Raw genomic sequence first — 12,260 nt, forward strand, 5'->3', positions numbered from 1 at the left:
TGCCTGGTGTGCTGCAACATTCAGGTGGTAGGTTCAGAATCTGGCATAAACATGGAACCATCCTGCCGTGAATCAATGGTTCAGTCTGCTGGTGGCGGGGGGGATATTTTCTTGGCACACTTTCGGCCCCTTAGTACCAACTGAGCATCTTTTAAATGTCAGTCTAACTGAATACTGTTGCTGACCATGTCCATCCATTCATGACCACAGTTTACCCATCTTCTGATGGCTGCTTCCAGCAACATAAATCTGAAATCATCTCAGATAGGTTTACTACAAACTCATTGTCATGTTCAAGAACTCACATGGCCTCTATGGTCACCAGATCTCGATCTCAGAGTACCTTTGGGATGCGGTGGAACAACAGATTTGCATCTTGGATATGCAGCCGACAAATCTGCAGTAACTTTGTGATGCTAAAGGGGGTCCACCCAGCACTAGCAATGTATAATTAATAAAGTGGCTGGTGAGTGTGTTAATTGATCTGTGTTTTTGTTTTTTTACACAAACAGTCATTTTTGTATCGTACCTTTTTAATCAGTTGTGATGACATCATGAACAGTGGAAATCAGTAACATTTAATAAGCTAATCCCTGCTCATTGCTCTATGGTAAGATGTTATAATATGATAAAAGAAATGAAATTATTGCCTTGACCTTACTGGAAATCAATATATTACTGCCCAGTATTTCATTAGATAGCAGGTGCCACAAGAAAAGAAACTTTCATCCCCTCTCTAATTCCTCATAGACTGATGTTAGCTTACAAATGAAGTCCTGTTTTCAGTGTCAGACCAAATCCAATACTCAGTCCATTAAATTGTTTCCTCCTGATTGCAATGCACCTGAGCATTCACTGACCAGAGCTCCTTAGAAGAGAGCTGAAGGGAGATGCTGTATATCTCACACACATATCATCACACTGCCATTAGCGGATCTTGCCTTAGGCAAAACAACATAGAAGAAGCACTCATTAATGAGTGAAGTAGATGGAAGGAAAAAGACAGGGATCTATCAGTACATAGAGGATCAGGGATGGAAAGTCCTGGAAATATTTACTCAAGTAAAATTACTTGTGTAAAAGAGTACTTTAATAAAAAAATTAGGTGAGCTAAAGGTACCATTAGTAACAATGGCTGTATTATACAAAAGGGGGAAGAAGAGAGTAAAGAAAATGTGTTATATGGTGAAAATAAGACCTGCTGAAAAGACTAATGTAAACATCATCACTATGTGCTGAGTGAGCCACACCAGGCCCCTGTGTCTAAAGGAGCTTTCTATAGGCTCCGGGGGTTCGCGTCCCAACCTGTGGCCATTTACTGCGGATCTTCCCCATCTCCCTCTGCGCTTTCCAGTCTCTCTCCACTGCACGCTATCGAATAAAGCCGCAAAATGCCAAAAAAAAATTTTTTTTTTTTTTTTAAAAGAGCTTTCTTTTATGACAAGTACTGGAAATAGAATTAACAGACCAATAAAAACCATCACCATCACTAAAGCAAGTAAATGCAGAGATGCAGTTCATAAACTAACATTTTCAAGCAAAAAAAAAAAGAAGCTGCACAATGTTTATGCAGTGTTATGCACTCACACAAGTGCTACAGCGCAACTGAATACAGTGTTCCTTGCATTCATGTGCAGTGAGTTACAGAATCAGTGAGGCTGCTGTTGTACTCGCTTCTCTGAGGGTGTGAATTTGCTCTTTACTCTGTTTCTCTGCGCCACTAAAAAAAAACCCATAGATCATATTTAAATGCTGATTTCCCATTTACTCCTACACAGCACAACCTCTATCAAGTCAGAGATCAAATAAATGCAGCATTAACCAAGCAACAATGGTAATGTCTCTGCTATCTGTGTAGCCAAAGTAAGCAAAAGTAGTGACCTAACATTTCATTTGTTAGACCACCAGGTTAACACAAACATAAAACATTAACAGTCTGTTATACCAATAACCTGTGAACTGAAGTTGAGACAGTTAATTAACATACAATGCTTGTGCAGAATAGGTAGGATGTAGAGGTTTTTTTTTAAGAGAAAGCCTCCACATGGTTGTGCAAACACTGCATAATGAAGTTGTATTGTCTTGGTCTTATACTGAGTGTCAGAACCACTATCCTGGATGACAACAAAGATCCAGGAGTATGGTCACTAATGATCATGTGGTTAATGAATACCTCAGGCAGCAGAAACTTGTGAAAGAAGAGGAGAAAGAACAGGAACCATCATGGAAGGACAGGCCTCTGCACGGCATGTACTGCTGGCAGATAGAAGTAGTTGCCGATATAGAAAAATCTTACTAATGGCCGTACAAAGTTGGGCTGAAAAACAGCACAGAGGCACTAATTATGGCAGCACAGAAACAAGCTCTAAACTCAAGATTAATAAAGGCTGGGGTCTACCACACCAGGCAAGACCCCAGGTGCAGGCTGTGCAGAGATGCCCCTGAGACAATCCAGCACATAACAGCATGGTGCAAGATGCTAGCAGGCAGGGCATACATGGAACGCTATAACCAAGTGGCTGGCATAGTATACAGGAACATCTGTGCTGAGTATGACCTGGAAGTCCTTAGGTCAAAATGGGATACGGCCCTACAGGTGGTTGAGAATGACCGAGCTAAGATCCTGTGGGACTTCCAGATACAAACAGACAAACTAACTGTATCTGGCTAAACAACCGGACCAGGGTTATAATAGTTTTGGATTTTACATTATAGTTTAGTTTTAGTTAGTTTTTACTTTTTTTTCTCTAATTCAGTTAGTTTTAATTAGTTTTCAGAGTGGTTTTGCTCGTTTTTATTAGTTTTTATTTTTGGTTTCATGCTTAGTTTTAGTTAGTTTCAGTTAGTTTCAGTATTAGTTTTAGTATTTTCATACCTAATCAGGTGCAAGATTCAAGGCGCAAAAGTGACTATTGTGTAATGAAAACTTGACAAAAGATACAGTTTAAAGAAATATATTCAACAACCAGCTGTTCACAAGACATGCTAAATGTGTGTAATATTAAGGACACACATGAACATCAACAGGGAGAAACAAAGAAAAACATGAACTCCCAAACTCAATAAATTCTACAATAAACTCCACAATAAACTTCAGCATCAGTGCAGCAGATTAATAACACCTACATGTGGTGTTAAACAAAAACAAACTCTTTGAAGGAGTCAAAGCTCAAATCCATCTGCATCCTGATGTTCTCACCACCTGAAGCTGCTTTTGTTTAGGAGCTAGCTTGGTTAGATGCTCGCTAATTAAACCTGCAGGGTCTTTGCGGCCTCTGTACACAACCTACAGAAGTTGCCGACCTCATGTCCGCATTTATGCTTGTGTAGCTGGATTGTGTGTGTTATTACCTTGTGGTCGTGTGCAGGTGTTTGTACTCAAAGAACCTCCATACGGGACTCTGCCGCTTTCTCGGCAGACCGCAGCAATTACTTTGCGGACCAGCGCGGTGAGCGCACGCACATGTGCACTCACACAGTTGTCCTGTGGCGCTCCCAGCTTAAACTCCGAGAGCGGAAACAATGATTTCATATCAATCCACAAGGCTTAAAATGAAAGTCAGTTTATCGATAATTTCAGTTAGTTTTAGTTAGTTTTGTAAACTCACAATTCAGTTTTAATTAGTTATCGTTTTTTCCTTTTAATTATAGTTTTTATTTATTTCAGTTAACGACAATGTTTTTTCAATTTCAGTTTTCGTTATTTCGTTCGTTTTCGTTAACTATAATAACCCTGAACCGGACATAGTAGTGGTGGACAAGCGGAGGAAGAAAGCCGTAGTTATAGATGTAGCAATACCAAGGGCTGAGAGAAGAGCTAGAGAGGATGTGGAAGATGAAGATAACATTGGTCCCCGTGGTAATCGGAACACTTGGGTCAGTGACCCCCAAACTGGGAGAATGGTTCCAGCAGATTCCAGGAATGACAGCCGAGATCTCTGTCCAGAAGAGTGCAGTCCTGGGAATAGCTAAGATACTACGTAGGACCCTCAAGCTCCCAGGCCTCCCAGGAGCATGTGGCCAAAGACCGGGCAAGATGATTTGCACATGAAAATAACCAATAATCTACGTTCTTCTAGTAATCATAAGAACTGTGATTCATTACAATCCCACACCTTGTCCTATGGTGAGTGCAGCAAAACCGAGTAAAATCATTTGTTAGAACACAAGATTAATTTGAAGGTTAATAAATGTGAACAGATTGTATTTTCAACCCGACCCAAGAGAGCCTCTGAGGCAGGATGCAAACAATCAAATTTATTTAAACTTGCATAATTCCCTCTCTGTATTTAAGACACTGTTTTTTCTCAGCACGATATGGAAACATGGAGCAGAGAAGCTTGCTGCATGAGAATTCACTATAATTGCACTCTAATTAAGCCAATAAACAAATAGAAACCTTAGGGGACACAATAATATAGCTTCATGGCACGAATGTCATTTATTAAGATCACTATACTTTGGGCTTGATTAGCTTCACGGCCTGTTCACCCATTATCAGAGCACCCGGAGGTCAACAGAGGGCTGCAGTGCTATAGGCCTAGTGAATGCAACAATTGCTCTCTGAAGTCCAAGATGTTGCTCAGCTTCTTCTGTTTCATAGCATCGATCTTCATTATTTATTACAGGGCACTGGGGAGGGGGGGGGGCATTACTATGAATAACGCTGTTCATCTTACAACTGAGAAAAGACAAAGGGAACATGGAAAGGGTGGTAACAGGTATCAGGGATGAACACAGAGTAACACTGTAATAAAAATAAATAAAAACGCCGTCTGACTCTGGTCTCGTTGAACTCACTGCAACTCCCACTTCTCTGTCTGACTACCACTTGAACAGCAGTTTTGTTTTTCTTTTTGTCTTTTTTTTTTTGTTTTTTTTCCCCTGACGGTGCCAATAGCGAGATGGAGACTTCAGAGAGAAATAAACAACACCACTCAATTCATCAGACGATTCATGCACTGTAATGGCAGGACCTCTTTGTGTGGGCTGATTGAATCTGAGCTGAGCCTATTGTGCTGAAGCCTCATTCCCATGCATGCTATTGTCTGCTGCCCCTCCTCCTGCCTCTGTCTTTGAGACAGCCACTTATTTAGACAGTTTCTCTAGGTAAGCAGGTGTCACATCTATTCCTGAAGGTAGCATAAAACTTGGAGATGACACTCCATAGATAGACCAGATGTCCTCGTTTAAATGATAGAGAAAACATTTGTTACATGTATCTTGGCACCAGATGACAAATAAATGACGGTGCTTGTAATGCTGAGGCAGAGGCCTGCTGTAAACTGGTGATGAGTGCATACACAGCTAGATAAGGTGAATCAAGACCCGGAGGAAGTGGAGCATTTAATTGCTCTGAAAGACATGTCAATGTGGGCTGTGAAGCTTTGTGCGGCCTGATATTTACAGTACAGTGATTATAAGGTGTGTTTGCTTTGACATGTTAATTCCTTAAATAAGATCAGTGCTCATGTAACAGCTCAGCAAATCAGTCATGGGTTTTATTTTCCAAAAAAAAAAAAAATCTGGCACAGCAAAAATAACTTCACTGCCCAACCAACACGTTCTCTAAAATGTAATGTTTGTAACTGTCCAATAGAGACACCATTTATTTGTCCACACTTCCTAAAATGGTAAACAGCCTTGTTCAAATCTTCTATTTTTGAGGAGCTACTCCTCAAACTACTCCAGTAGAGTTAAAAAAAAATGGAGTTGATTCCCTTTAAGGTCTCATTGGCTTTAGGCACAAATATCGGAAATGGTGACATGTAAATGGCAGGCTGTGTCACTGTTTTAGAATAACAGAAGAGCACCAAAGGGGGGACTATCCTGTCCATTTCTCTTCAATTCAGGTTTCCAGTATAACTCGGAATCAACCTGCAAAACTTCTGACAACTCTGCAGTGGTGCAGTGCTATTACAGATCATCTGGAGTTGGAGTACTGGTAGATGTTTGTGTGCAATGATGCAACAGATCACATCTTCACCTAAATGCACTAATATCTAGAAGATGCTCAACAATTTTATGATGACTTGAAATGCAATCAAGCCCATGAACATCACGTGGGGGGTTGGGACTTGAAGGAACTACAAGTATTTGGATGCCAGTTTAAACAACAGACTAGATGACCTAGACTGGTGCTGTGTACAGGAGGATGATTCATTCAATTTTTTCCTGAGGAAGCTGATCTTTCAATATGTGCTAAAAGATAGTACAGATGTTCTAGCAGACTGTGGTCATAAGTGCTATCTATTGTGTAGTGGTTTGCTAGGGGAGCAGATGCTGACAAAATCGAAAAACAAATTCTCAAGGCCGGAACTATAATTGAACAAAACATGACTTCAAGTCAGTGTGAAGCAGGAGGTCATTAAACAAACGGCTCTATCATGGACTATCTATTCTACCTCCCTGCGTGACACACTACAAAGTCAGCACTCATTTTCCAGCACACTAATTTAGGCCCACTGTCACAAATATCATTTTTGAACATAATCAGCTGTGACAATTACACTGCAGAAAAGCTCACCTGTATGACAGGTGCACATGCAATTGCAGTGCCATGTATACATACAGATTTTATTCTAAAAAAATATTCTAAACATATTATTCTATTTTTTTATTCATCATTACTGTTGTTCACTGTCCTTTTTTAATAATCAGCATCTCAATTTTATGTATTTATTTCTGCCCCTCAGCCTAAAAAAAAGCTGATGGAGTGTTGTCGTCACCAGCCATGTGGGCTTGCGGCCAACTTTGAACTTTGTGAGCGCAATAACTTGAGAATGACGTGACCTGGGATGTTCAAATTAACGCCATACATGCATTTACTAAAACTCTTGGACAAGTTTGAATCTCGGTGACCCTATCTCATGGTCAAGGTCAAGTTTTCTGAAAAGCTCATGAACTCGATAACTCAAGAAAGATGTCACCTAGGATTTCCAAATTGATGCCATAGATACAGCACCAGTCAAAAGTTTGGACACACTCATTTCTGACTGTTACTGTACATCTACTAAAAATCTCAGATGAGATAGTTCTTACCAAAAATAATACCAATCACAGAAAATGACAGTATTCTCAGTGGTTTATATTTATTATGATTTTAGCATTTCTTATTCCTGGGTCTTACTTAGCCATTTGCTTTTTAATTGATATGGTGAATAAAGTCACTGAGGCTCATATGCACCCCATTAAGATTACTGACTACTGAGATCTGGTAATTATGTGTTCTAGAACTTGTACTTCCAGGGGATTTGTTCCACCTAAAGATTTTACTGCCAGGAGGCTGAGAGGCAGCACTGGTGTCTGACAGTATTTTTTTTTCAATATTGCTAATGATGCAGTAACATTACTGTTTCTTATCATCATACTATGATCATAGCATATGTATGTATCTTAGTATGTAAGTGCCCTAGACGAGTGGACCAAGCTTGCTGAAACTTTGCATGAACATTGCCTCAGGCACTATAGGTGTATCTGTATACAAATATTTGATACTAATCCCACGATTGTATTTGTGTGTACATTTGACAGATGAGCACCAAATGAGCGGTGACCTCACGACTCCGTTCTCCATGCGCACGTTTGTTAACTTTTAGTGTGCACATGCTCTATGTTCGTTACACTGTTTAATTTAATGGTCTGAAGAAATTTTTAATATTCCCGGTGCAGCTGATTATTGATCACGTTATTGATATAATCCCTTGAAAAACATGTCTAGAAAATAGCACAGCAGAGCAGACGACATGGGGATAAGAAGGTTTAGAAAAGAACATGTTTTGGAATAAAATGACTACTTAGACAAACCATCAATTTTCCAATAATAACCACTTGTTAAAGGCTACCTCAAGTACCCTCAAATTTAACTAGAAGCCCTTTATGTAGCAAATTTCAACAAGAGAGTCATTACGTGCATATCTGTATTTGGGGCACTGGGGACTCTAAATAATAACTTGGAGTGTAGTTTGTCTTCAAGGTTATGGAACTCTCTCACTCAGTTATAAAGAACCACTGTTCTGATGTTCTGTAGACATCAGCTTTGACCTTCTCCCTCTTAAGACTTTCCTGTATTTTTCTTTAATAATACCACAATACTATCCCTTCTTTGCTCTCAAGGGACAGAACTCATTTTAATTCCTTAAGCTACATCAGGGCTTTGTTCCCATCGTTTGGGAAGTGCTTGCTAAAAACATTTGCAGTAGCAGTATGCTGCATGGTCTGAGAAAGCTACAAACCATACTGGAGAGGAAGTTCAATTAAGTTTTTTTAGACTCAACACTCAAAGGCCCCTTTTGGGTTATATATTAAATATGATTATTCTTTCTCAAATGAGGAAAGAAAAAATGTAGGACATTTCCCCGAAGCTAAACTTCCATTTTGCGTTTCATTTTGTGCCTTACCTTAACATAGCTCAGGGCCATAGTAAAAGTTTTCTAAATGATAAAAGTAAAACTGTCCTCCAGCCATTATGTGTACAGTTTTCCACAGGAAATAATAATTAATAAGTGACTTGTGTAATTTGGATTAAAAAAAAAAAAAGTGTTTTATAGGCTGGATGAGGGAAGTTTTCAGGGTTTGTAAATTAAATTCATCTGAAGTATAGAAGAAGGAACAAAAAGTAGGGCTTCACATACCCTTCAAAGATTTTTTTTTCACTTGTTTTACTATTCAAAGCCAGGCTAGCTAATGGATTACCTCATCCTCCAAAAAGCTGTTCAATCTCTCTGTGATTGTATAATTCTCTTTCATCTTCAGAGAGAGGAGATGGAATGATTAAACAAAGAACTCGCTGATCTCCATGGCTGGTGTTGACATGCGACTTCAGATATGCAACACTCACATTAAAAAATAATGTGGGCTTTGCACTTGGACCGTTTCTTCTTTAGTATGTATGCTACGTGTATGATAATCGCAAACGTATACTGTCGACAGCTGACTTTTCTTTTTTTCCCTGACATTTTATGTTTCATTTCCTATTTAGAAAATGTAACATAAAGCTCAGCAGGTCTCTGGGTTTTCAGCATATAAACACCATTGTCTGCAGATTTTGTGTTTATACTAGTCAATATAATGGAGTAAGAGAAAGCCAGGATGCATACACCCTTTAATTTGGACAACATGCAGCATATGCACATTTAAGTCAGTGCACTGCTGGTCACATATTGCATTATTAATATAATACAATTGGCTGCAGTCATATGCAGATTTTCTGCAATGCTGTAAACTACAGAAACTGGGAGGGGGACGGGGGTGCTCTCTGAGACACAATACACACTCTCGGTTTCACAAGAATGTATTTTTTTCCCCGCAAAGCTAACTATAACAGCCAGTTTTCCAGGCCAGCATTTTGATGCATTGTTTTGTTTAATCCCAAAGGGGAGGAGGTAAGGATTAATTTGTTGCATCTGTCAGACCCCTGCTGGCACTGCTGATAGTGTCCGTGCCAGTTTGAGGGTTTTTTTTTTACCTCACCACTGCCCTCTCTTGTAACCACTGAGCCCCTTTTGTTACACTGCCAAAACACCTCTTTCAACTGGATCAACACATTGCTATTGTGTCATTGTTGTACCCCTTTGGCTTTTGTCCCCAGACTGTGAGGTCCAAGCCCAACCTCCATTTCCATGTCCCATTTGGATCCCTCTTGACCTTAGTGCTCTCGCTGAACGCAATCCAGGTCCATGGTTCAAGAGGTCGGGCACATTGATTTGACATGGGAATAAGAGTGTGAGCCTGTGTTTGTGTAAACAGCTCGCAGGTCTCTAATGTACTCTGGCATACAGCCGTCGCATATATGAGAGTCACGGTCTTGCCTTCAGAGTTATTAGAGATGCATTCAGATTACTTCATGTCTACACTTTGCAGATTGTGTATTCACAAACTGAGTCTTATACGTGACATTCTCTTTGTTGGTTTAGCTGCTGATTGTGTTAACTTCATTTCTCTCATTTTTGGTTTCAGAAAAACTGAGTAGAACCCCAATTTAGACTTGTTATTATATAAAGTATATAATTAGATACATATTTAACATTCAAACAGCATTTTAATTCAGCAGACCTGGATCTAATTATAAATGTTTAAAATACTGTTGCAGGGCTTAATCCAGTGGTCACCCCACCAACCCACAAGAGGTTGATTAACTGGATACAGCCATAGAGAAAATCTTTCCTATAATCTTTGTTTAATATTATTCTTGATAATTGCAGTATTTTACTAAAATAAGATAAAGACAACTGTAAAAGAAAGACTGGCTACCAGCTACCAGTTAGTTATGGGAAGACATCCCTCTGTTTTACACAGCCATAGGCCAACAAAGCATGGGAACTACTGATTAAAAATAACTCAACCTAATTATTTGTGAGATTATGTTTGTCTTATAAATAAACTCCAAGAAGTACAAATATGAAAATTGCACAGACAGTTCAATGTAAACGGGCTTTTGTGCAGCTGCAAGCATGTCTGGATGTCTCTTCTCATAAACAGCACTCCTATTTTAATTGTTAGCTTACCTTTTCTGTTGACTGTGATGTGCCAAAGAAGATTGGGATGAATGCGAGCCAAATAATGCAGGTGGTGTACATGGTAAAACCAATTGGTTTGGCCTCATTGAAGGTCTCCGGCACCCCTCTGGTTTTAATGGCGTAGACTGTGCAGGTAACCATGAGCAGCATGCTATAGCCCAGCAGGCAGATGAGGGACAGGTCAGAGATGTCACACTTGAGTACACCACGAGCCAGCGCCGGGTTAGAGGTTCTCTGGTCCTCATAGTCAATTATAGCCTTGGAGGGATCCACAACAAACCAGATGCACACCCCAACCAGCTGCACCGAGGCCAGGGTGAAGGTGATGACTAGCTGTGAGGCTGGAGAAATGAACCTTGGCGCACTCACAGACATCGTGCCCTGCTCGAAGATGCGGTAAATACGATTGGTTTTGGTGAGCAGAGCAGCATAACTGATGCTCATCCCTAGACCCAAGAAGATCCGACGAAGGGAGCAGATTACTACATCAGGGGCGGAAATCATCAGGAATGTTGTGGCATAGCAGAGAAAGATGCCAGTTAGCAGGACATAGCTTAGCTCCCGGCCTGATGCTTTCACAATTGGAGTGTCATTATAGCGGACGAATGTGACCACCACAAACAAAGTGGCCATGATCCCAATGACTGCAACAAACACAGGGATGACTGCCCATGGAGAGCTCCACTCCAGTTTAACAATGGGGATTGGAACACAGCCTGTGTGATTCTCATTGGGCCTCAAATCAAAGTGACACATCTTACAAGTGTAGGTGTCTGCCTGGTACTGATATCCATCACAGCGTTCGCAGTGCCAACAGCAAGGGATGCCCTTCACAATCTTCTTGCGCTCACCAGCCTGACAGGGATGGCTGCAGATTGAGGAAGGAATCTGACGGACACCGCCGGGCCATTGCATGGAACGAACCTATGAGGGAGGCAGAGGAACATGGAGATGGATGGACAGAGAGAGAGAGAGAGAGAGAGAGAGAAGAAACATTTGAGAACATTTCTTTTAGTGTGCAAAGCTTATTGAATTGTGTAAAATGGAGATGGGTAGACAAAGGGATGTTTTATTGATCCAGAATGGTTCTCAGCACCCACAGAGGTCAAGGACAATCTGTGTGCTTGTTTCTATGTATTTATTTGGGCGAGAGTGTGAGGAACGTCAAACTATTCAAGTATTCCTCTTACATTCAGCAAAATGTTTCAGTGTTAGGTCAAATTTTCTGAAGGGCAAGATGTGAGAGGAAAAGAGAAATTCGATGTTTGCGCTGCAGGGAACTGATGGCACCGTTTCTCCCTTTTTTTTGGCTTTGGTAATTATTTGTGTTAAAAAAAATTGAATCAATCAGAGAAGAAAGGGATATGTTTCATTTCAAGATATTACTCTCCTTTGTGGATTTTCCACTTTCCGAAGCATACTTTGGAGGATAAATTAAATTAATCATTTCAAACAGGGTTTGCTCTCTTTAATGTTATCAGTTTTATTCAATTGTGGTGGTTCATTCAAAGCCAGGAAATTTGTCTTTAAATGTGCATTTAATTGGGAGCTCAAATAACACTAATTAAATACTACTGGCTTTCAAAATCAGAACTGGCACAGTTTACAGTAGGTACCCACAAATACCTTAGTGTTTTCCTTTTTTCTTTTAGCACGTTGTTAAAAGAGGTGAAGAAGACAAAGCTCCTCTCAGCCTGCCTCATGTGTTCAATTGGACTCATTTGCCTGCCCAAGGCCCCCTCT

General features: G+C 40.2%; 1 protein-coding gene across 1 annotated transcript in view; it reads right to left on the minus strand.

Annotated features, from left to right (window-relative positions):
* The window catches only part of LOC115779795 (metabotropic glutamate receptor 4-like), a 160,342-nt gene that overhangs the window by 17,493 nt on the left and 130,589 nt on the right, over positions 1-12,260 (minus strand). Inside the window, 1 exon segment of the mRNA XM_030728620.1 lies at positions 10,506-11,441. Coding sequence (XP_030584480.1) covers positions 10,506-11,441 — 936 coding nt within the window.

The sequence above is a fragment of the Archocentrus centrarchus genome, chromosome 5, assembly GCF_007364275.1.
Source record: "Archocentrus centrarchus isolate MPI-CPG fArcCen1 chromosome 5, fArcCen1, whole genome shotgun sequence".
In the NCBI taxonomy this organism is placed as follows: Eukaryota; Metazoa; Chordata; class Actinopteri; order Cichliformes; family Cichlidae; genus Archocentrus; species Archocentrus centrarchus.